Source organism: Acomys russatus, chromosome 24 (genome assembly GCF_903995435.1).
Source record: "Acomys russatus chromosome 24, mAcoRus1.1, whole genome shotgun sequence".
In the NCBI taxonomy this organism is placed as follows: domain Eukaryota; kingdom Metazoa; phylum Chordata; class Mammalia; order Rodentia; family Muridae; genus Acomys; species Acomys russatus.
Window position 1 is genome coordinate 56,214,643 of NC_067160.1, and position 26,619 is coordinate 56,241,261.

Consider the following 26,619-nt stretch of genomic DNA (forward strand, 5'->3'; position numbering starts at 1 on the left):
CATCATGCAAAACCATCATGCAATAAATCAAATTGCACTTTGGATACATAGCTTATTTCCAAACAAGGAAAAAAACCATAACCCATTAGCATAATAACAGGTCAGTGGCTGCTAGAAAGCATGGGAGATGTCTAGAGCCATGTGTAAAATACAGCAGCTCTCTCTCTCTCTCTGCTGTGCTTCAGCACGTGTCCAGATTGTTCCCAGAAGCCCAGTGATGCCCTCAGACTTTCTTAACACTTTCTAGAATAGGATACATGTTTTCAAATGCTTCGTAGATCGCAGAACGCTCTTTGGCACCTGTAAAGACATCAAAGTGTATATGATGTTTAACATCAGAACACCACCAACATTTTAATGCTAAAATTTCATTTCGCCATGTTCAGTTGTCGTCTCGTTTATTTTGGGAAATGGTCCAGCTAAACAGGCCAAGGTGGCCTCAGCACAGATCCATCTGTGTCTGCCTCCCAGCACTGAGATTAAAAGGATGCCTGGCTTTTGTGATGGTTTTAAGATGATACCTCTTTGCTTGTTTCCAGGAAGTGGCAATTCTTCCTAACACAGGAAAGAATTGAAGGAGGGGCACTATAGCCATACCCTCCCACAAACACATGGCTTAGGGCAGTGGTTGTCTTCAGTCATACAGGACTCAGTAGAAATACAGATGGACTATACTGTAAGTGACCTAAGAGTGACATCCCCAGCACCCCATGACCTAGCTACCAGCTAAAATGACTGCCTTGGATCTACTTATTTCTGGTTAGTATCCTCTTTTTATTGTACGGATGAGGTAGAGTCATTTAAGGAGATTCCAATGTTAACACATAGGAAACATTTATAGAGCAAATTTATACTGCTTTTATTTTGGATCATAGCTGTCAGCAATTGTGAACTATGATATGGCTGATATGGACATACAGCACTAAAAACAGATTAGACCCTCTCCCTTGAGAAGTGTCAGTCAGTCCCTACTCATCTCTCACCAACAAATATCAATCACCACACTCTCCACCTTCAACAGCAGACAGGAGACGTACACCCCAGTGAGGACTATGGACCGGCTTTTATGTGAGTGTGGGGCTTCAGCTAAATAGGAACGACAAATATCTGATGTATTGGTGGGCAGAAAGCTAAGAAGAAAGGAGCTTAGTGGAAGAAATAATAAAAAATCTCTTAGCACCCAACGCATGATAAGATCCATCACCTGAAGCTGGGCGTGGTGGTGCACGCCTTTAATTCCAGCACTCGGGAGGCAGAGGCAGGCGGATCGCTGTGAGTTCGAGGCCAGCCTGGTCTACAAAGTGAGTCCAGGATGGCCAAGGCTACACAGAGAAACCCTGTCTTGAAAACAAAACAAAAAAAAACAAACAAAAAAAAAAAAGATCCATCACCTGGAAAGCTGAAGCAGGGGAATCGTGAGTTCAAAGCCATCCTGAGCTACACAGCCAACCCTGTTTCAAAAACAAGGCAACAGCCTGTGAGTATGTAAATAACTTGAAAGATCTGGAGTGATAGGGCCCTTCCTTAAGAGATGTGGAGCTAGAAGGAAGAGAAAAGGGTAGCAGAGAGTGATTGTTTGACTTAGCTCCAGACCTAAAGAGGGAGAAGAACCAGAATGCAGCGTCATGGATGAGCTGTAACGCTGTGATCAAGTAAAAAACCAACGGGTAGTTAGGATGTGAAAGTTCAGCAGCCTCTGCCCTGATGGAGGGAATGTAAAAACTGGGTTTACCTCCCAAGTTGGGGTGTTCCTCAAAAGCTAAGGAATCACCACACGACCAGGCAATTCCACTGGGGTAAACCCCCTCACAAAACCAAAGACAGGGATACAGTGCAGACTGGAATTGCCACAGCAGTCATAGTAACGAAGAGATGGAAACAGCTTGTATGGCCAACTGTGGATAAAAATATCAGTGTACGTACACAAGAGTATTACTCAGCCATGTAGAGGACAAAATTTGGACATGTCTCAACAACGGGAAAAGGCTAGGTACACACACACACACACACACACACACACACACACTCACTCCAAGGCAAGAATGGCTATATTTAGATGAAATATCCAAAATAGGTAAATTCATGAAGACAACAGACACTGGTGGCTGCTGAAGAACATGGAAGACTGCTCAATGATACAGGGATGTATTTGGAGCCATGGAAATGTTGTAGAACTAGAAGCAATGGTATAGCCACATTGCAGAATACAAAATGTACTAAATGCCCTGTGTGGTCCACATTCAGGTGGTTAAGTTTGTTTTGTGAATTTCATTTTTTTTTTAAATGTTAGAGTAGTAACGAAGAAGCCTTGTAAGTCTAATTTATTTTTGACTGCTCATGGCAAAATTGTATTTATTCCTTGGTAAAGACTTCGTAATTTGTGAGTCTGCATCCTGAAAGAAGGCAGAATGAGGAAGTGAGTACATTACTAATGGATAAGAGAAACTCTGTACCTTTGAGGTGGAAATTCCTCCAAGTCTCACCAGAGTTTAGTACGTTCCAAATAGATCAGTTTGGTGTAAACCAAACAGGGAAATGGGGGTACCAAAAGTACAAGGTTAATGACAAACATCTCACCTCAGATACCTGTATCTGGAATAGACTTCTCACCATCAGAGAATGCCATAGGATGGGTGATGCATACATGAACAATGAAGAAGACCCAAGGGCAAGACATTATTTTACACTTCCTTGAGAAACACGAAATCCAGGTCTGGCATTTGGGATAAACACTGCTTTGCTTTTTCCATAAGACTTTATATAAATCACTATCCCTAAAAACCTTGTATTCAAACATGAAGAGCAATAGGTCTGCTGCTGACAGGGACTGCCAGCTCTATCTGTGTTTCCCAGAGGCCTGCTGCCATCAGAGACAACAAGCCCATAGCACTGCCTGCATTTCTGGAGGCCTGTTGCCATCAAGGACCACCAGACAAGGCCACCACTGCCTCCCAATCCCCTGCCCACCAGTCCCCCTAAAGCACTCCCAGTAGCCAGTAAATTGCACATGCTCCCCTGGGCTTCATTTTCTGGTTCACAACTTTGTCTGCATTATTGGAGGGCTCCCAACACCAGGAACAGCCAGATGGCTAAAGGCAAACATAAGAACACAATCAACAAGAGCCAGGGAAATACAGCACCACCAGAACCCAGCTATCTTACAGCAAGCCCTGAATATCCCAACATAGCTGGAGCACAAGAAAATGGCCTTAAATCAAATCTTATGAAGATGATAGGGGCCTTTAAAGAGGAAATGAATAAATCCTTTAAATACAGGAGAGTATAGTCAAACAGTTGAAGAAAGTGAATAAAACTGTTCAAGGCCTGAAAACGGAAATAGAAGCAATAAAGAAAGTACAAACTGATGGAATCCTGGAAGTAGAAAACCTAGGTAAGAGAACAGAAACTACAGACATAAACATCACTAACAGAATATAAGAGATGGAAGAGAGAGTGTCAGGCATGGAAGATACGATAGAAAAAAACGGATACATTGGTGAAAGAAAATGTTAAATCTAAAAAGTTTCTAACACAAAAAATGCAGGAAATTTGGAACACTATGAAAATAAAAAACCTAAGAATAATAGGCAAAAGAGATTTCCAGCTCAAAGGCCCAGAAAATATCAACAAACATAGAAGAAAATGTCCCCAACCTAAAGAAAGAGATGCCTATAAATATATAAGAAGCTTATAGAACAACAAATAGATTGGACCAAAGACAAAATCTTCCTGCCACATAATAATCAAAACACTAAATATACAGAAGAAAGAAAGAATATTAAAACCCTCAAGGGAAAAGGGCCAAGTATCATATCATACAAAAGCTTACATAACATATTCAAACCCCACATACTAACAGTAAGAGACTTTGACACCACACTCTTACTAATGGGCAGGTCACTGAGAGAGAAACTAAACAGAGAAATATGGATCAAATGGACCTAACAGATATTTACAGAACATTTAACCCAAACACAAAAGAATATACCTTCTTCTTGGCACCTCGTGGAACCTTCTCCAAAATTGATCATACACTTGGCCACAATGCAAGCCTCAACAGATACAAGAAAACTGAAATAAGACCTTGTGTCTTATCAGACCACCATGGATTAAAGCTGGACTTCAACAACAACAGAAACAACAGAAAGCCTACAAACTCATGGAAACTGAACAGCTCTCTACTCAATGACCACTAGTTCAAGGAAGAAATTAAAGACTTTCGAGAATTCAATGGAAGTGAAGGAACAACATACTCAAAATTATAGGACACAATGAAAGCAGTGCAAAGGGGAAAGTTCATAGCACTAAGTGGCTTCATAAAGAACCGGGAGAGATACTATACTAGCAACTTAACAACACACCTAAAAGCTCTAGAACAAAAAGAAGCAAACACACTCAAGAGCATTAGGTAGCAGGAAGTAACTAAACACAAAGCTGAAACCGATATGTTAAAAACAAAGAAAACAATACAAGGACAATACAAAGAATCAATGAAACCAAAAGCTGGTTCTTTGAGAAAAAATGAGATAGACAAACACTTAGCCAAACTAACTAAAATGCAGAGACAGTTACCAAATATTAAAAGTCAAAAATGAAACAGGGGACATAACAACAGACACAAAAGAAATCTAAAGAATCATTAGGTCTTACTTCAAAAACCTCTCCTCCACAAAATTGGAAAATCTAAAGGAAGTGGATGATTTTCTTGATATACAGCACTTACCAAAGTTAAATCAAGATCAGGGAAACAATTTAAATAGGCATATAACCCCTAAGGAAATAGAAGCAGTCATTAAGTCTCTAACCAAAAAAACAAGAGACCATATGGTTTTATCACAAAACTCTACCAGACTTTCAAAGAGAGCTAACAACAATACTCCTCAAACTATCCCACAAAATATAAACAGAAGGAACATTGCCAAACTCATTCTATGAGGCCACAGTCACCCTGACACCTAAACCATACAAAGACTCAATACTTGCACACTGAGTCCAAGAACGTATCAAATACATCATCCACCATGATCAAGTAGGCTTCACCCAGGTATGCAGGGGTGGTTCAACATATGAAAAATCCATCAATGTAATCTACCATATAAGCAAACTAAATTTTTAAAAATGATCATCTCATTAGATGGTGAAAAAGCTTTTGACAAAATTCTACAGTTCATGATGAAAGTCTTGGAGAGATCAGGGATACAAGGCACATACCTAAATACATAAAGGCAATATTCATCAAGCCGACTGCCAACATCAAGTTAAATGGAGACAATTTTAATGCAATTCTACTAAAATGAGGCACAAGACAAGGCTGCCCACTCTCTCCATAGCTAGTCAACATAGTTTTAGCTAGAGTAATAAGACAACTAAAGATGATCAAAGGGATACAAAACTGAAAGGAAGAACCCAAAATATCACTATTTGCAAATGATATGATGGTGTACATAAATGACCCAAAAAATTACCAGAGAACTCTTACAGCTGATAAACATCTTCCGGCATGTAGCTAGATCAGTACCGCTCCTTTATAAAAATGATTAGCAGGCTAAAGAAGACATTAGGGAAACAACATCCTTCTTTACAGCCAAAAACAATATAAAATATTATGGTATAAATCTAACCAAGCAAGTGGAGGACCTCTATGACAAGAACTTCAAGTCTGAAGGGAAAAAAATTGAAGAAGCTATCCAAAGACAGGAAGAACTCCCATGTTCTTGGATCAGTGGGATCAACATAGCAAAAGTGGTCATCTTGCCAAAAGCCATCTACAGATTCAGTGCAATACCCATCAAAATCCCAACACAAGCTGGACCAGTCATTTGTTTGCCATTCCCCCAATCCCTATTTTATTTTAATCCATATACTTCTTGCATGCAAGACAAACTTTGGGTCAAAGGTTTTAGGGATGGGTTTGTGCCCCCCTTGCTCCACTAGAAGTCCCACTTAGATATAGGAAGTGGCCACTTCAGGCTCCTTAACCCCCACTGTTATGAGTCCCAGCTAGGGTCACCCCATAGACTCCTGGGAGCCTTTTCCATCCCAGAGATGCCCCCCACTGATTTCTGTTCTCTTTACCAGTACTGTCTACATACCCCCACTCCTGGTCTCCCCACGTCTGGTCCCAATCCTTGTTAATCTCCTCACTCCCTCTCCAACCAAGTTCCCTCCCTCCATCTACTCCATATGCCTCTTTTATTTCCTCTTCTGAGTGAAATTCAAACATCCTCCCTTGAGCCCTCCTTGCTACTTAGCTTTTTTGGGTCTGAAGATTGTAGCATGGTTATCCTTACTTTATGGATTTTATCCACTTTTAAGTGAGTACATACCATTACTGTCTTTCTGACTCTGGATTCCCTCACTAGGGACGATCTTTTCTAGTTCCATCCATCTACCTGCAAATTGCATCATGACTAGCCCAACTTGAAACCCATCCCAAGGCAGAGAGCCAGACCCTGTCACTATTAATGATATTCTGCTATGCTTCCGGCCAGGAGCCTAACATAACCGTCTTCTGAGAGGCATCAGCTAGCAGATGATGGAAACAAATGCGGAGACCCACAGCCAAACAAAAGACTGAGCTCAGGGAGTCTTATGGAAGGATAGAGGGACCTACAGGGATCAAGGACACCACAAGAAGACCTGCAGAGTAAACAAACCTGGGTCCATGGGGGCTCACAGAGATTGAGCCACCAACCCAAAAACATGTATAGACTAGACCTAGACTTACCCCACATATGTAGCAGATAGACAGCTGGGCAACATGTGGGTTCCCTAACGATGGAGTAAGAGCTATCTCTGGCTCTGTTGCCTACCTCTGTATCCCTTTCCCTGAGCTGGATGGCCTTGTCAGGCCTCAGTAGGAAAGAAGACATTTAATCTTGCTTCTACTTGAGATGCCAGGGTGTCCCTTAGGGGCCTCCCTGAGAAGAAGGAGAGGGGGAGTTGGGGGGAGGCATGAAGGTGGGACTGGGAGAAGAGGAGGAGGGGATGGGAAAAGGCTGTAAAGTGATTAAATAAATAAATGAAAAAAATAAAAAATAAAATAGAAAAAAATCCCAATACAATTCTTTACAGACCTTGAAAGAACAAGTCTCAACTTCATATGGAAAAACAAAACAAAGCAAAAAAGACCCAGGATAGCTAAAACAATCCTATACAATAAAATAATTTTTTTATCATTCCTGATCTCAAGCTGTACTATAGAGCAATCGTAATAAATAAATAAAAAAACAAAAACAAAAAACAAAACAAAACAAAAAAAAAAACCTCATGGTATTGGCATAAAAACAGATAGGCTGATCAATGGAATCAAATTGAAGACCCAAAGGTAAATTCACACACCTCTGGATACTTGACTTTTGACAAAGTAGCCAAAACTATACAACAGAACAAAGAAAGCATCTTCAACAAATGGTGCTCATCTAACTGGATGTCTGCATGTAGAAGAATGCAAATAGATCCATATCTATCACCCTGCACAAAACTCAGACCCAAGTGGATCAAAGACCTCAACATGAAACTGGAATCACAAAATCTGATAGAAAAGGTACTGGGAAAGAGCCTTGAACACATTGGCACAGGAGACAATTTCCCGAACAGAACACCAACCGCTCAGGCTCTAAAATAAACAATTAATAAATGGGACCTCATAAAATGTAAAAGCTTCTGGAAGGCAAACAGCACTGTCAATAGGACAAAATAGCAGCCAGCAGAATGGGAAAGCATCTTCACTAACCCTACATCCGAAAGGGGGATGATATGCAAAATATAGAAGGAGTTCAAGAAATTAGGTGGCAGCAAACCAGACAACCCAACTTTAAAATGAGTCACAGAGCTATACAGAGAATTCTCAACAGAGGAATCTGTAATGGGCAAGAAGCACTTAAAGAAATGCTCGACATCCTTAATCATCATGGAAGTGCAAAGCAAAACAGCTCTGAGATTCCATCTAACACAGGACACAGTGCTAAGATAAAAAAAAAAAAAAAAAAAAAAACTCAAGCCACAGCTCATGCTGGCCAGGATGTGGAGCAAAGGGAGTGCTCCTCCATTGCTGGGGGAAGTACAAACTTGTACAGCTACTTTGGAAATCAATCTGGTGGAAATCAATCAAAATTAGGAATTTTCTGAGAAAAAAAAATTCAAGACCCAGCCATACCACTCCTGGACATACACCCAAAAGATGGTCCACCTTACCGCAAAGACATTTGCTCAACTATGTTTATAGCAGCTTTATTTGTAATAGCCAGAAACTAGAAAAAAACTAGATGTCCCCCAACTGAAGAATAGATAAAATAAATGCGGCACATTTATACAATGGAATATCCCATGGATATTAAAAAACAATGACATCATGAAATGTGCAGGCAAATGGATGGAACTAGAAAAGATCCTGAGTAAGGTCACCCAGACCCAAGAAGACAAACATGCTTTGTGCTCACTTATAAATTAAATTGTGCTCACTTAGCCATGAAGTACAGTAAGTATAATCCACAGACCCAAAGAAGCCAGGTAACAAGTAGGGCCCAAGGGAGGATGCTTCAATCTCGCCGAGGAGGAAATGGAGTGGGTGGAGAAAGGGAACTGCATGGGAGGCAGTGGGAAGGGGGAGGGGAGGGATCAAGTGTGGGGAGGATGGCAGAACTGGAATCCGTTGGAGGGTATCTTTGGAACAAGCTAGAAATCTAAGACAATGGAAAATCCTAGGACTCTACGAGGGTGATGGTAGCTAAGACGTCTAGCAATAGGGTATATAGAACATGAGATGGACACTTCCTGTAGCCAGGCAAGACTTCCAGTGGAGGCATGGGAATACCATCCCAGCCACAAAACCTTCAACTCACAATTTTTCCCGCCTAGAAGAGGTACAGGGAAAAACAAGTATCAGAAATTGAGGGACTAGCCCAAATAGTCTCATACCATGAGAAATAGCCCACCCCTGACAATATTAACAACACCTTGATATGCTTGCAGACAGGAGGCTAGCATAACTGTCACTGAGAGGCTTTACCTGGCAGTTGATGGAAACAGACGCAGAGACCCATAGTCAAGCATTAGATGGAGCCTGGACAATCTTACAGAAGATGAGAAGGAAGGACTGAAGGAATGAGAGAACTCACATACACCACAAGAATACCTACACAATCAACTAACCTGGGCCCATAGGAGCTCACGGTGACTCAACTACCAGCCAGAGAGCATGCATGGCCCCCCTATACATGTGTAACAGATATGCAGCTTGGTCCTTATGTGGGACCTCTAACAGAAGGAGCAGGAGTGGTCTCTGACTCTGTTGCCTGCCTTTGTAACCCTTTCCCCTAACCAGATGCCCTCATCTATCCACAACAGAAGATGCACCCAGTCCTATGACCGGGTGATGTGCCAAGGCGAGTTGATATCCATGGGAGGTCTCCCCTTCTCTGAGGAGAAAGGGAGGGGACATAGGGGAGCAGAGAGGTAGGGTCTGGGAAGAGAGGAGGGAGAGGGAGTTCAAATCAGGATGTAAAGTAAATGAAAAATTAAGTAATGAAAAACAAACCTTCATGAAGGGCATGCCACCTGGAGACCCCTGGGAAGCAGAAACCCAGTCAGTATTTTACATCACAGAAAAAAAATATATCTGTTATAATAGTGTATATTTTCCTTATTTTGTAAATGGGAGAATCAAGGACCAGGAAATTGAAGTTACCGACATCATAAAGCAGCAGCTATCAGGGAGACATGGAGCCAGTGCTCACTCCTTTACATTGGAAGCCATCAACCGAGCTTGTCCCACCTGTGCTGGTTCCCACATACTAAAACAAGATTCTTGTCACATTAGTACTAGTTGTGGGGCTGGGGATCAGACCCGGGGTCTTTTACATTCTAAGCAAACCCTATTCCCTATGACTCTGTCCCAGTCCCCATCCAACACTTCCTTACTGACGTACAGGCATCAAAGGAAAACTTAGCCTCATAGTCCAGTTAAATAACAATAATTACACCAGATTCATGAATTCGTCTCCGTATCTTAGCCAATGGACACAGCAACCAGCAATACAATGACTTGAACTATCCAAGTTCTGTGTTGCAGAGAGGGGTGTGTCTTGCTATGTAATTCTGCTTGGTGGGCTGGAACTATGAGGCCGTGCTGACGACTTCCTTGTGGAGATTTGCTTACTTCTGCTACCAAGGGCCTGAACTAAAGACAAGGTCCACCACACCCAGCGTTCAGTACAAGTTTTAAAATGCTGCTGGAAGTTTGGTTAGAGATGTTCAGATACACTGCGTGGAAGAAAGGTTTGATATAGGAGAAAATACTGTAGATGCCTGTTAAAGAGCTTTGTGATTTATGCTAAGAACTTTGAAAACAGTAATATGCTTAAACAACAGTTCGACTTCTGAGCACTCACACTAATAGCTCTCAATCAAAACAGTCAAATGTTTGTCCAATTTATAAGTAACAATCACAAAGGAACACAGAAGGATCTGGCAATGGAGAGACAGGTTTATTCAGCAACCTGATAGAACGGAAGTCAGGAAATGTAAGGCAGCTGGCAAAGCCAGTGACTGACTGCACGTGTCGAGCTCACAGCCCAAGAATGACTTCTACATCTTTAAGTGATTTGGAGAAAATAAAAAGAGTACTAATGCGTGACCCTTTAACCATAGACAAGTAATTCACAGGCCAGATCCTCTCTATGAGGCCAGTTACCGCAGAGACTCTTAGGGCCACAGAGTCTAAATATTTCATGTTTGGCCCTTTACAAAGAAGTGTGTCGATCTCTGCATTAGAACATCGTGCAGCTTTATTAAAAAGCCCCCCCCCCCCCGAAGAGACTGAAGTAGCAAGTTCAGTTGCATGTGTGATAGTGGCTGATAATAAGGCAGGATGGCAAGTAATATGAATTTTAAGAATTGAGATCCGAAGGTAGTGTATTCTCCCTTTTCTCTTCCCTGGCATAGAAAAAAAAAAATTACCTGTTATGGAGGAAACGCCTTTTAGAAGACAGAGCGAAGCATGCACGTAGCTTTCCATGTTATGGAGCAGAGTAACCTTAGGACTTACCTGTCAACACAACTTTTCCCGATGTAAAGATGAGCAACACAACCTGCGGTTTTACCATCTTATAAATAAGGCCAGGGAACAGCTCAGGTTCATAACTGTCGAGACACAAGAAGTGATGGGTAGCACCGCTACTCACTACTTTCCAGAACATTCAAGGTACCACACATTAAACTTCATGTCACAGTTGTAAACGGGTGCCATTTTACTAAAAACATTTGAGCTTTCTCAGCCACAGCAGTGTCTTGAGTGTAGACTTCCCATGCTAGGATTAAACCCAGAACCTCACACATTTAGGCAAGTCCTGTGACACTGGGCTACAACCCTTACCCTGCCTGAAGACACAAGACATTCAGAAACAAGAGTCTGGTGGCACATGGCTGTAAAGCCCAGCACTCTGGAGGCCAAGGAAGGACTGAGAATTTAAGACAAGTCTGGGCTACATCATGAGACCGTCTCAAGAATGATTAAGTTTTATTTTCTTTTTGTTCTTCTTTTCCTTCTATCTTTCTGTTTCAAGACAGGGATTCTTTGTGTAGCCTTGGCTGTCCTCGACTCACTTTGGAGACCAGGCTGGCCTTGAACTCACAGAGACCCCCCTTGCCTCCCCGAGTGCTGGGGATACGGGTGTGTATCACTGCTCCCAGCTTTATCAGCGTCTTACACAGGGTCTCCTTGTATGTTTCTAAGACTGGTCTAGCACTTTCTATGCACAGCCCAGGCTGCCCTTGAGCTTGTGGCCTTCCAGCCTCCACTTCCTGAATGCTAGGGTTTCAGGCAGATGCCACCATGACCCACTTTTGAGGTAACTTTTGATTATTGTTTTTCCCATTTGTCAGCCACCCTAGATGATAAGAAACTGAAATTAACTTTCAGCATCAGATTTGACACTTGAAGATCTCACTTATTAAACATTCTCCACCTTTTACCACTGAACTAAACCTTACTAATAGTATATAAATGGTTTTTCAGAATTTCCAAGTTCCCAATAATTAGCACATTTTGTGTGAATTAGTAAATTGCAATTTTTTTAGCAAATAAAAAGTAAAAGAAGCTTAAGACTACAGCTACTTGTAAACATGTAAAGTTCAAATTTTGTTCCCATAAGTAGCAAATCACTAAGATTTACTAGAAACCTATGCTGGACCTCAGTGGAGCAAAGTATAGGGCTTAAGAGCCATGTCTCCACATCCCATCCCAGAGAAGAGCACAGAGCCATAGAGATGGTTGAGATGTCCACTCAGAGGTAAGCTATTGCACAAAAATACAACTGTTCCCAGAGCAGTGGCTCATGAAGAAGAAGTATAAGAAAGATAAGATGTGAAAAAATGGTACACTAGGGATACCCTTAGCTTTCGTGCATAGAGATGAACCAGACCACACTGACAAGCGACTGTAGTTCTTCAACCAATAAAAGTGTAGAAGCCCTTGCTGGAAACAGAAAAGTGATCACAGCAAGGAGATGATTGTCCTGAAGAGTACGGAGGTCACTTCTAAAGCCATGTCTTTAAAGTGACAAACACAATGAACCCCTAATCAGAAGTGTATTATCCATTCTGTGTGTCAGTGTAAACAAAAGAGGGCAGAGACCATCCAGTAGATGATGAATTTCAAACGCCTGATGACTTCTTGGCCCATTCGACCTTGAAGCGTCTTACAGTATCGTCCTTCCAGAAGGATTTTTCTGACACTTCAGATCCACAGCAACTCAAAGTGCCCAGTTCAGAGTCCCATAGCACACGGAAGAGTCTTAGCTCCACAGTGATTGTCACAGTTCAAGACTAACACTGACAGTTTGTCTTTTAGTCAGCGAACTCCACATGGGCAAGGAACTAAGGCCACATGGGTAGCTACCTTACCATCTAGTACACATTACTCATCTGGATTTTAGACCCTTAAGCATTTATTTATTAGCATATCTTTTCAGTTTAACACTGAAGCAGCGATGCTCATAGGATGCTATAAAGATGATTCTGGCATAGATTTGTAGAGAAGGTAGCAAGGGAGAAACTATGGTGAAGTAGCTCAGCGATACAGCACTTGCCAAAGACACGTGAGGCACTGTGTTCAACACCCTGGGCATGGTGGTGCATGCTTCTGCATCCTAGCATGACCTCCTTAGTGCATCACACCACTCAGGAGCCTGAGACAAGAGGATTGCTATTAGGGTGAGACTAGCCTGGATGACATAGCCAGACCTGATTTCGAAACGAAATACAAAACCGGGACACGCCTGCGTTAGATATTGATCTGATGATAATGACTGATAGGTGTGTTGTTTCCCCGCAAGCAACACACACACACACACACACACACACACACACACACACTGGTGTCGAGACCCATATCCTGTGGACCTGGGCCTGATGGTGTGCTTCTGAGGGAAGCCAAAATGAGACTAAAACAGACAGTGTCTGGAATATAAAGTACACTTTCCAGCCAGACACAACAACAACAAAAAAAAATGACTGAGTTCATAAACCTGGGAACACAAGACTAGTGTGGGCCGCTTCAAGAACATAAAAGCCAGGCTGCTAGCTCTGATCTTGCTCTCTTGGCGGTTTCATTTTTCAGAAAGCGAAAATGATGACAAGTGACTTTGGCTGTCACTTTTGCAATCTCCCTGTATGTTGTTGAGAAGGGGACTTGCACACGACATGCTGAGCCCCGAGTGGCCTGAAAGAGAAATAAGGAGTCTACCTCAGCTGTGCTTTGAGTTGAGGTGGCGCTCACCCATGTGTTCTGAGAAGGGAGACTGCAGACCTGTGACTCAAGAGTCTGGGTGCGAAGGCGGTTGTATTCACATATTTAAAAATACAGTATTCCTAAATCTACGAATTACCCCAGGATGAAGAAGAAAACGCACTCAGAGGTAAATGTACATTGCATGAGGGAGGAAGGAAGCTGTCCACAAAACTCACTTCTGAAAAATAAAAAAAGTGTGACAGACATCATAGCCACTCAATAAGCAAGTTATGTAGAAGAGGAAAAAAATAGGAGGAAGATGAAAGCACTGTCCAAGCAAGATATACAAATGTACTATAGTTTGGCAGTTAAGAAAAATCCAGACTAAGCCAGGTGTGGGGGCATACACCTTTATTCCTACCAATCGGGGAGGGTGAGGCAGATGGAGCTCTGTGAGTTCAAAACCAGTCTGGTCTACAAAGTGAGTTCCAGGACAGCCAGGGCTACACAATGACACCCTCTCTCAAGAAAAGAAAGAGAGAGGAGGAGGAGAAAAAGGAGGAGGAGGAGGAGGAGGAGAGAGAAGAGGAGAGGAGAAAAGAGGAGGAAGAGAGGAGAGGAGAGAGAGGAGGAGGAGAGGGCAGGAGAGGGCAGGAGGGGGAGGAGGGGGAGGAGATGGAAGACAGGAGGAGGGGGAAGGAGGAGGAGAGAGGAGGAGGGGGAGGAGATGGAAGACAGGAAAGGGGAAAGAGGGGGAGGGGAGGGGAGGCGAGGCGAGGCGAGGGGAGGAGAGGGGAGGGGAGGGGAGGTCCTTTCATTTTAAACTTCTGTTGGGGTTGGGTCTGAAAGGAAAGCTAATGAAGCTTACCCACAGCACCTTACCCATCTGACTGAACACTCACCTTTCACCCCCAAAGGCAGTAAAAGGTTGGAATGACCCTGAACTCATCAAGAGAACGGAAAAGCACCTGCCGTTCTATGTTAGGCTTTGGCCCCGGTGTGGATCCAGGGGTGGAGGCTGTCCTCTCTGAAGCCTGAGCCATCCTCTCGGAGGGCTGAGCTGAGGACAGGGAGCCACTCTGGATGTGGAGATTAGGATTAAAGAAGCCAGGAAGGCTAGAATGCTCCCTTTAAACAGGACTACTGTAAATAGATCATTGCTGTGGCAGTTACAGCTACACAAAGATGTCCCTTTCCTAATAAACACAACTAGACAGGTGCACGCTCCCAGGCTATGCCACAGCCATCTTTCCCTCCTCAGGGTCTTTCTCTACCCTCCAGCTATCAGCCTCACCCCCTCACTTCTCCCACTGCCATCTCCGAAGCCCCTTGGGCCTATTTTAAAAATTTAACCAGTTGGTGGGCCTAAATACAGACAGCTTCCAGCCAGCGGCACCAACTTTGGGTATGAACATTGCAGGACTGCAAGCTAAGTCTCTCCTGGTGGAGCTGGCAAGAGATGTGGGTTAGAGGTGCCCAAGTGATCACCATGCAATTTTGCTATGAGAACCACAATTTCAAGGCACTGGCCCAGACTCTGTAACTTTTTGATAACTTGGGCACAGCACTGTGATCCATTCAGCTACCTGACTCCTCCTCTTTTTTTTTTTTTTTTTTTTTTTTTTGTAAATGGTCACTTTCTCTGAAAGCTGTCTTGTATTCGCATCCTTAATTTTCTGTCTGCTATAGTTTAATAAGCATCATACCTACTAAACTGCGGATGGGTTAGTGCCAAAATCTCCAGCCTGATGGGAAATTTCACATCGCAGCTTCCAACCACGTTCTGAACTTTGAAACTGAGGAATCTGGCGGGGAACCCGAGCTTCTGCACCACGCGAGCATACTTTCTTGCTGCCAGCCGAGACTCCTCTTCACTGGGGAGGTGAAAACATGGTTTAAAGGCAGTTTTGGTTGTTTCCTAAGCTAGCCCGGCTCTTCAGCCCAGGTTACCGGGCAGCTCTCCAGCAATCTTTCTGCTTCATCTCCCAAGTGCAGAGATTACAGGGATACATCGTCACACCTGGTTGACCAATGGCATTCACTGTGACTCCTCCACTGTTTCTGTGGTGTTTGCAGCCCATGTGCATCTATAAATGTACCTGTGAGACTGTAGGCTGCACCGTGGTCCAGCGACCTCACTTGCCTAACATGTGCAAGGCTCTGGGCTTGGTCCCCAGAGTTACAAAAAGAAAAGAAAAACAAGTAAAGCTTTACAAGAAGGACCTCCCTCCCACAGCTCTGTCTACAGTGGCTTGCCAAAGGCCTGATCCAATGAACAGTTAGTTGTTGAACTAAGCCAAACCCCAGAAACCTTGGTGGGTCATCTCTCATCTAGAAGGTGCCTCTCTTTTACTTGTTTTCAGTGTTACTTGAAAACCTAACCACTTCATCACTTGTCAAAGTGCGCCCTCAGACCTAAAAGTCTCATCAGAGGAGCCATGACCCAGGGTTGACCACTGACACACAAGACACTCGCATCTGAGGTCCACAGCCTTCCAGTTCTCACTATAGCCCAAGAACTGCCCTGATCTAAAAGTGTGTGAGCCATTAATACAGGAACACCAACCAAAAAAAAAAAAAAAAAAAAAAAAAAAAGACACACACACACAAAAAAAATGAACACACACACACACACACACACACACACAAAAGAAAAAGAAAAAAAGAAAGATATGTGCCGCGTGAGTAGCATAGACTTAGGTCTTTATAAGACAAATTGTCAAAAACAAATTTCAATTCCTTAAACTTGCCCAGTTTTTCTCAGCTTTCTCAACCAACTGCTATAGACTCAGCATGCTCAGCGTGAGGAGGGAATGCATTCGAACTTGGAGCTACTTCCTCCAAAAGGTGCAGCCCTGAGACTTGAGCCTTTAATCTTACTGACCTTCTTCCCCTGTGCCAACCACAGTGAGCATCAGGGGCTGCTGGACAGAGACCACACCTGGTGACTGAAGCAAGGGCACAAAGCTCTCCTCCTAGGGTGTCCCTGTCTTCAAGTTGTAAATCAACAGTTCCTAAAAGAGAAGCCAACTAGGCTTAGCTTGCCTGGACAAAGGGAGGTGTTGGAGTCTCGGCTTTAATCCCTCGCTGCCCTCTTAGACGAATGGCATCCCTGCCCTTCAGTTCACTTATTCTTGTTTCTCTCAGGCCCTGATCTAACTCCAGGCTTGGCAAGACCACGTCACAAGTTAGCAATGGAATAAAGACATTTTATAAAGGGAGGCTTACTTCACTGTAAATTTCACTTTTGGGTTCCTATTTTAACCTCAGCTCAGAGCCTACATCACTGCACAAACAAATAGAAAATAGATGTAAAACCCTAAAGTCTCATCATTGGTGGTAAGAATTATTTAAAATTTACCTTCTGCAATATTCCTTTTAAAAACGTGGATACTTCCTTCTTATCATTACAGAAAATAGGTTTGGATAGAGTTTGGACAATAATGCTCCTGTCTCTTGTATGAACCAAACGCTCACAACTCATTATGAACCACAGCTCAAGAGCCAACTAGATTCAGTTTCCCTGTGCTTCTACCTGGAATCACTGTTACTATCTGAATTTGGAAGCCAAATTCAAATGGATATTCACAATGTACGTAATATGAGCACAGTTTTTTAAAAATTAGATAATGAAATTACAATTTCGCCTGTTCCCCAATCAAGTACATGCCATGACACTACACCCATGTATGTTCATGCATACATAGCTATATACATGTGTATATAGTCTTACTTTGTGACTTACTAAATATTTATTAAGTTTTATACCATACTGGGGGGAAAAATTAATCCTGCACAGACCTTGCACAGCTGTCCTGTGATTACTTTGGAGCAGAGGTTTCTAAAACCAGAGATTTATAGACAAGTAGAATAGAAAGCCCACTGGCTCATTTAGATACCTGCAAAGAACTCAATGGGAACACTCAAGAGCATGGTGCCAGGATACATTCAATACTGACTAGTGGTTTGAGAAAAAAGTATTTAACACGGAAATAAAATTGTGGACCTGCTCTATGCAATTACTTTAATCATTTACAGCTCTAAATAGCCACAATGACCAGGGGTCACCCCAGTGAGGTACAGGGTGATTCCTTCAGTCAGAGCATGGTCTAGACTAGCAGTTCTCAACTTGTGGGTCATGACCCCTTCGGAAAATGTCTATCTACAAAAATATTTACATTATGATTCATAACAGTAGCAAAATTACAGTTCTACAGTAGCAACAAAAATAATTTTATGATTGGGGTCACAGTATTGAGAAGGTTAAGAACCACTGCCTTTTCTCTCAATATACTATAAGACATGAAAAAAGGCTACAAACATATTGATATGTGTGTGTGTGTGTCTCTATGTGTGTGTGTGTGTGTGTGTGTGTGTGTGTGTGTGTGTGTATCCTACATTCCCCTTGTAGAACATTATATAATATATATTATATATTATATATTATATATTATATATTATATATTATATATTATATATTCTGTTCTACAAGGGGAATAGTTTCCAAAGAAGATTCCAAATGATCAAAGGGGAAAAAAAAGAATCAACTGATTATGTACCAGCAAATTTGCATTTTAAAAACCTCCTTTAGAACATGATAAATAGTAATGTGAAAAAGTATCTGCAGCATAAAATTGCAAAATACTTAAAATACAAAAGTCCGTTAACAAAAGACAAATACCTCCAAAACACTTGGCAAATGACATAGTAGACACTTTACATGCTTATAAAGATATGTTTAATCTCGCTAATCATAAAAATATACACTTAATCAATGCAAGTTTTTCCAATACATTTAGCAAATTATAAATAAGCATATTGGCAGCCCATGTTCATAGGAAGAAATGAACTATTTGTGCCTCTGTAGCTGAGGATTTACGCCACCGCTCAGCAGGGGCGTTGTTGTCCATTTGATGCAGGGAGGGCACCAGCTTCCCTACCAACTTTATGGTGAAAAAGCAAACATCAGCTGGGACTTCCTCTGCAGGAGGCCCAGAAAAGATGAATCTTTTCAGAGACCCCTCCTGAGTGAATGCTTAAAAAATGTCCCATTTAGAAAGTTCTACCATCTTATCTGCAATGAAGAAAATCCACAGCGCCCCTAGGTTTATGACATCTTGTCATGACTGCAGAAGGCGCATCTGTACGTACCTGTTTTTAACATATGTTACATAAATGTGTGTATAAAATATATATAGACATGTATAATGTATATATTAGATATATAACGTGTGTGTGTGTGTGTGCGCGCGCGCACGCACGCACGCGTGCTAAAAGCAAGTTCTTATAATGAAGTTCACTGAACCTTAACCAAACATTGAGGGCTATTAAGTATGGAATGTAGCTTCGTATTGTAAGTTAAGACTAAGAACTTTTAATGCCATATTAACTGTTTGGCAGTGAAAAATGTTCTTACTATGAGCCTTGACACAAACGCTATGCTCTTTCCTTACACAGCGAGTTGCCTGTAGGGTAGGGTTGGAAATGGCATCTTCATACCTTTTAGCTCCTGTACAGACCAGTTTCCCAGAGCTAAATATGAGAGCTGTGGTCCTTGGCTCTCGAATCCTCATTATCACTGCAGCAAACCTCTGCAAACCAAAGCCAATGTTAGAATTAGTCTCTACTGGGAGTTACCACTAGCCCTGCTGGAAAGCCGGGCTATATATGAAAATCTTGAGGACATTGAAATCGGGTGAGAAACCAAGCCATATCTTGGTCTGTTCTTTCCTTATTAACACAAATTATAATCACAAAATGTCATTTTATACTTTGAAAGTAACAGATAAATCAGCTCAAAACAGATGCTGAGACTCCTAGCCAGACGTGTGGTGGAGCTTGGGAAGCCTTGTGAAAGCGTAGGGGGGAAGGAGAAGAACTACTCCACAAGAAGACCATCAGAGTCAACTAACCTAGGGTGCTTACAGAGACTGAAGCACCAACTAGGTCCAGACCTGGGCCCCTACATGTATGTAACTGATGAGCAGCTTGGTCTTCATAAGGGTGGAGTGGGGGCTGTTTCTGACACAGACCATGTTGCCTGCTATGGGATCACTGCCCCCTAGTGGGGCTGCCTTAACTGGCCTCAGCGGAAGAGGATGTGCTCAGTTGCGGTGAGACTAGTTGTGCTGGGTGTGATGATACAGGGGGTGGGAGTGGTGGGGGTGCTCCCCTTTTCTGAGAAGCAGGGGGTGAGGGGAGGGCATGAGGGTGAGACTAAGAGAAAAGGAGAGAGGGGGCTACAGTTAAGATGTACGGTGAATAAATAAATAAGCTTAATAAAAAAAAAAACAGAGTGCCTGTTATATTTCTTTTATTTATACACATAACAAGACTAACTTCAGTTCGTTGTTGCCCCATTTAATACACAAAAAGTTAAGTAACTCCAACATTATCAGAACTTGGTAAAACCACGGTTGTTAGGCTTGCATTAGCACACTTCCGTTTTCTCTTAAAAGACTCCTTTTTTTTTTTAAGTAAGAGTCTGAGGATTGGTCTCCTTGGCAGAGCGCTTGCCCAGCACACACAAAGCAAGGCCTAAGTTGGATTCCCAGCAAAGAGCCACCCACATTTGGTGGCGCACACCTGGAACCCCAGTAGTGTGGATGTGGAGACGGGGATCATCCTTGGCAGCATATAAAATATGAGGCCAGTTTGGGATACACGAGATCTTGTCTCAAAACAAAAAAGAGTTCAATATGCTGTTACGTGCCTATAGTCCCAGCACTTGGGAAACTGAGGCATGAGGATTCCAAGTTTAAGAAAGCCTGAAGCTACATGGCCAAATCCTATTTCAAGACAAACCCAAACCCACCACAGAAAATAAAAGATGCTATCTATCACGTACGCTGTTGCAAGACTCTAGACCGCACCAAGGTAACTAAGATACGGAACAAAACATAATGACAGACATGCTCAAAACTAAGGGGAAAATCTGTTTCCTTGTGTTCCAGCCTTCACAATTCTTCTCAGTGTGTGTCCTCAGGCCTGCTCATTGGTAAACCCTTCAAGGACACTAAAGCACTTGACACCAGTCAGCCCATCATATCACATGACACTAAATGACCTTTTACTGTCCTGCACTCTCTTCTCCAACTTCCCTTTACCCATTGAGCCAGAAATGACTTAAGAGTGGGTCCCATGAAAGACACCTCTTGTTAGGGCCAGCTACTGAAAAAGATCATAAATTGTACACAAGTACAATTTGAGAGTTGATAAGCCCTCACTATTGCTTTTCCTGTGCATACTAAAATGTAGCCCTTTCTGCTACTCTTTAAAGTGTGGGGGAGGGGTGGGCAATGAAGGAGAGTGGAAAAATATACACATCCTCACTATCTGATTCCAGGCAAACAGCGCTCTGCCCCAACCTCTCAAGTGTTGGCACTATAGGGGTACACTACCTATTTTGGTTTCTTTTGCTTTTGTTTTTTTGAGACAGGGTCTCATTATGTCACCCTGAGCGGCTTTATGACTCTCTGTGTAGACTCAGCTGCTCTTGAATTCAGAGATACACCTGTCTCAGCCTCCTAAGTGTTGGCATTATACAGTGTACGCCACCATGCCCAGACTCACCAGTTATTTTCTTTTTAAAAAGATTTATTTATTGTACATGAGTGCTTTATCTGCAGAAGAGGGCATCAGATCACATTATAGATGATTGTGAGCCACCATGTGGTTGCTGGGAATTGAACTCAGGACCTCTGGAAGAGCAGGCTGTGCCCTTAACCACTGAGCCATTTCTCCAGCCCCTCACCAGTTATTTTCAATCTGTACTCTGGCCAGATATGTGACACATAAAAGGAAAAGCCATATTGTGTCTAGGTAACAGTAAACACTAAATTCAAACGTCAGCAAGAGCAAATGCCTAGCTACGAAGATTTGATGGACTGTCTCTCCTACCATTGCAATTCTTTATCGATCGTCTCACCGTCAGATCTTCCACCACAGAATCCAGAAAGCTATTCTTCAGTAGGAGAAAAGTGTCATTCATCATCGTGCCCTGAGTACAGGACCTCGCTTCAAACCCTGCCTTCTTCTACAAAGTACAGACACCGAGAAATCATTAAGCGTTGACGGGGCTAACAATACAAACTCTGTAAGCAATGGGCCAATGAAAACAGGATGCCTGCTCTTGGCGAGACACACAGAACAGATTTTATTGAATAGCAGGCAGCAGGCACAGCAGGTAGATTTCCATGAGAACCCAGTTTGGCTACACAGTGAGGAAAACTTGAAGTGGGGAATCGCCGAACCATCCACAAGTAGACAGAAGCTTGAGCCTTACTTAAAAAGCAACTTCGCTTTTGTATAAAAGAAACTGTAAGTAGGTAAGCATAGTTATGTGAGGAAGCATTTAGGAAAATAGTATTTTCAACAAGGTATGGTTACACAGACCTTGAACCCCAGCTCTTGGAAGAGGAGGCAGAAGGATTCCGAGTTCAAACCTAGCCTGGGCTAGATAGCAAGACATTGGGAAGAAAGAAAGAAAGAAAGAAAGAAAGAAAGAAAGAAAGAAAGAAAGAAAGAAAGAAAGAAAAGAAAGAAAAGAAAGAAAGGAAGAAATTCTACAAATGGCATGGCAATTCAAAAAAGGTAGTGTTCCACTGGACTAGAAATAGGCATAGTGAAAAATCTTTTTGAATGACAAGGAAATATCTCATATTAGGATTGCTCAATTATTGTTTTATTTAGCACTGAGAATGGCTGTTTTTAATAACATCCCAAAAATGAGATAGTTAACCTTCTGAGTTAATAGAACTTTTTACTAAGAGTTTAATTTTAGGGCTGGAGAGATGGCAGAGAGGTTAAGAACACTGGATGCTTTTCCAGAGGACCCAGGTTCAATTCCCAGCACCCACATGTCAGTTCACAACTGTCTGTAATTCCAGTTCCAAGGGATCTGACTCCTTCTGGCTTGTAGTCACACAGGCAGGTAGAATAATGTATAAATAATAAATAAGTCTTTTTTAAAAATAAAGAAATGACCCAATGAAAAATAACCTAAGGAAAAAATTAATGGTTGAAAGGGGCACTGGGGCATCTTACCTTTGGGTTATATTCTGTGTTTTTGGCATTCAGAGCTATTTTTCTCAGATCCAATCTACAGGCCAAATTTGCAGTAGAAACTACATTCCTGAACAAACAAGTAAACCCACAAAGTCAGAACAGTACAGTTTCAACACCAGCTTCTTATCTCAGACTCTGCCTTAGGGACTTGCTAGGAAGAAAACTCTCAGTGTGAGGTATAAAGTACTGGTCCCTCGTCAACTGTAAGCCCCGTGTGCTAAGATGACATTTTCTTAAATTTCATATCTTAAGTTAGAGCTAAAACTTAATTTTATAGTAAAAACAAAACCAAAAATGATGTCTCAAAGCAGAAACTACAACACCCAAAAGGGTTTGCAAATCAAAGTCAATTTTATATCCTTTGTGTTTACTCAGCCTTAACTACCACTCTTAACAACGTGAGTACTTTGCCATAAACCATAAGATCTTTCAAGAATGTGTCTGTGAATCTTGACCCCCCCCCCTTAGGGGACCAGGAACTGGTGCTTCCTTTTATGAGTAAGGACTGTCATTAGTTATAATCCATTAAGAACTAAAGAAGTATAAGCAATCTGAAATTATCCCCCTTATACCATTATCCTGAAAGTACTTGTCATATTGTGAAATATAAACTATGCCCCTAGAAGCATCCCTCACTTTAAAAAACAAGTACACTTACTGTAATTGAGGCACAATTCCAGAAAATTCTGGAACAGGGATCATTGGTGCCATAGACAATATGGATGCCACAGGTAAAGCATTGGAGTTTGGCATTTCTGGAGAGGGCAGTTTGGAGTCCGTGCCATCGGGGCACAGACGTGACTGGGTCTCTGGTGAACTGCTGTTGTTCAGGCTCAGCCCGGTGCCCTGGTCGCCAGGCACCTGCAACTGACTTTGCCAACCTTGAGTTTCACCACTTTCCTTGTTTTCACGCTTGTTTGCAGTGCCAGCTCGGTCTTTATTTTCTTGGGTAAGTTCATCTGGTAAGAAGCTTAGATCCACAGATGAGAAGTCGCCAGCTGGTTTTTTGACTCCGCCAAGATGTGAATTAAACACAGTCTCTGCCTTGGATGGGATAAGTGGGTGCACATCTAAAGGCGCTCCTGGGCTGAACAGTTGAGACATAGCTGCAGGAAAGTCATCCTAGGCAGTTTGCAAAGCAAAAGAAATCAAAACACCAGTGTCTCACCCCAGTGGGATTCCAGTATGGCAGGAAGGCAATGGCTGTAGATTGCTTACATTCATACCCTGCCCCCTACTGCAAAGAATCAACAAGATTCTATGACAGAGTTAGAGCATGCTTAAAAATATGTCCTAGAGCTGAGACGTGGTCCATAAGAGCACTGACTGCTCTTCCAGAGGACCCACGTGGCTGCTCTCAACAATCTGTAACTTTATTCAAGGGAATCTGATAGCCTCTTTTGGGCGGCTCACTCACTGGGCACCAGGAATGCACATGGTGTAAATGCAAACATGCAGGCAGAATGCTCATACACAGAAAACTAAAACAAATAAATCTTTTGTAAGTATATCCTACAATAGAGAAAGCATTTCTCATACAGTATTTTCCTGCTTCAGTTTTAGCCTGCTACCTTGTCCCTAGCCCTGCCCCCCTCCCCCCGCCGTGTAACAGGTGCAGCTAAACTCAAAACACCTATACAATTAAAGAGCAGATGCACTCTGTTAGTTAATTATAAGCTTCAGTTGACTCAAATGCTCTTTTAGTCCTAAGCTCACATTTTAACTTTTAAGGATTTACTCTTATTGATTTTTCATTATGTATACGTGTGAGGAGGACGTGTGCTCTTGAGTGCAGATGCTTAGGGAAATCTAGAAGAAGACATCCGATCTTTCTAAACCTGAAGTCGCAGAAAGTCCTGAGCCACAGACAGACATGGGTGCTGGGAGCTGAGACCAGGATGTCTGCAAGATTGGTACTTGCTCCTAAGCACTTAGCCATCTCTATGGCCCAATAACAGCACACTGTAGAATAAGCTGATCAGCACCAAAATTAAAGATTCGGCACTGTTTTGTTTTGTTTTCTAATCAGAGGAAAGATGTAAAAAATATATACATATATGTATTTAGGACTGATAAATAAGATTCTGAGGATAATTTTAAATCGACATTTGTCTCATTTTGGAGATAGGGTCTCATTATTGCCCAGGCTGGCCTCAGCCTTTATAGTGCTGGCTTATACCCTTAAACCTAGCACTTAGCAGGCAGAGGCAGGTGGATCTCTGTGAATCTGAAGCCAGCCTGGTTTACGTAGTGAGTTCCAGGACAGCCCAAGCTACATAGAGACCAAAGGGAGTGGGGAGTCAGGGGCGTAGGGCAGACACAGAGAGACAAAGACACAGAAAGACAGAGACGGATACTAAAAATCAAGCCGTGGATGGTGGAATGGGCCTGTACTCCCAACTACTGGGGGAGCTGAGGCAGGGGCACAGCTTGAGCCTACTTGTCTGCTCTTGGTTTGAGAACTCAGATGCTGTGAGGCTGACCTGGACCTAAGAAAAGTGGAAAGAACCCAAGGAGACGGCAGGCAGCCTGCGGATTTACCACCAGTACCTGGCCATCTAACTTGAAGGCTAGGGTGTCTGTTGGCAACCGTGGTTACCTCGATGAACTTCCAAGTTCAGGTGAAGGGCCTAGGTAATCCAGCCTGCCTCCTACAGACGATTTGGCATTTTAAAGAGATCCCCGCAAGGCGGCCAACACAGCTCCGTTTCTCAGCGTTGCAGACACCAGGCTCACCTGGATGGTGTACGGGTCCAGGAAGAGGTCGAGGTACATGTCCTCCTCCATGAGGGGGAGAGCCCACAAAGTAGAGCCGGGGACGAGCAAAGAGATCAGCGTCCAGGCAAGTTGGTGAAAACCTGCCTGGCTTCGGGAGCAGATGCCCTTTATGAGCCTCAGGTAGCACGCAGTGAGGCGGGGCCAGCTCGGCCTTCCACAGCTGGTGTGAATGAGCTTAGGAGGCAGGTGAGGTGCACAGAAGCAACTGATGAGCCAGGCAAGCCCCAGCTGTTGGTACCCGGAAGACGAGGAGGGCTGCTGGGCTGGCTGGAGCAAGCCAAGCTAAGCTTTGATGACTGGTGCTCCGACTGGTGCTGGGCCGCCATCACTGGGCCTGCAGCTGCAGCGCTTGCCTATAGGAGAGCAGCATAGTGAGGTTAGCACACTGCCCAGTGAGAAAGGAAAGCTTTTTCCTCTTCCCCCTTTTCCTTTCCTTCCTTCCTTTCTCTTTCCTTCCCTTTCCCTTCCCCCTTGTCTTCTCAAGTAGCTCAGGCTAGCCACAAATTTAAATATCCCCCAGCTTCCTGAGTGCTGGGATTATAGCGGGCATGATCATGCTCAGATTCCTGGGTGCGTTACTTCTTATATTAATTTATTATCTTCGTTGGCTTGTCCATGGACGTGTGCATACTACAGTGGTCCTGTGATGGCCAGGGGACAAATTTTGGTAGTAGGTTCTCTCCTTCCAGAGTGTGGAAGAAACCCAAGGCTCAAACTCAGAGTGTCAGGCTTGGTGGCCCAGTTCCGTGGCATTTTATTATGGCAGCCCAACCTGACTAAAATAGATCTAAATTTTACTTTACTTTATTACTTATATTTCCTCCCCCCCTTGTGTGTATGGTGTATGTGCTTGTGTGTGAGTGTGCTTGTGCCTGTGCATGTGGGTGTGCATGTGGGTATCTAAGGAGGCAGAAATGGGCAAAGCATCCTGTAGAACTGGAATTACTAAGAGATCCAAATACTCTGAAAAAGCAGCTAGCACTCTTAGCTACTCGGCCATCTCTCTAGTCTCAAAGTAGATTTACAACTATGTTGCAAAGTATGTA

At 42.9% G+C, this 26,619-nt stretch overlaps 2 protein-coding genes across 3 annotated transcripts in view; one reads left to right on the forward strand and one right to left on the reverse strand.

Moving 5' to 3' along the window:
• The window catches only part of Il1rn (interleukin 1 receptor antagonist), a 225,199-nt gene that overhangs the window by 8,056 nt on the left and 190,524 nt on the right, over positions 1 to 26,619 (forward strand). Inside the window, exon 1 of one of the 2 annotated variants that reach the window (XM_051167021.1) lies at positions 4,276 to 4,283. The exons of the other annotated variant lie outside the window; for it this stretch is intronic. The gene's annotated coding sequence lies outside the window, so the exon portion shown is untranslated. Of the gene's footprint in view, positions 1 to 4,275; positions 4,284 to 26,619 lie in introns of those variants that run through there. 2 annotated transcript variants of the gene reach the window in all.
• Tbpl2 (TATA-box binding protein like 2) lies at positions 224 to 25,582 on the reverse strand. Its single transcript, XM_051167013.1, has 7 exons — positions 25,532 to 25,582; positions 23,454 to 23,917; positions 22,775 to 22,862; positions 19,229 to 19,320; positions 15,436 to 15,603; positions 11,048 to 11,142; positions 224 to 300 (listed from the first exon to the last, which is right to left on the reverse strand). Exons 1-7 carry the CDS (start codon positions 25,580 to 25,582, stop codon positions 224 to 226), a joined length of 1,035 nt encoding a protein of 344 aa, XP_051022970.1.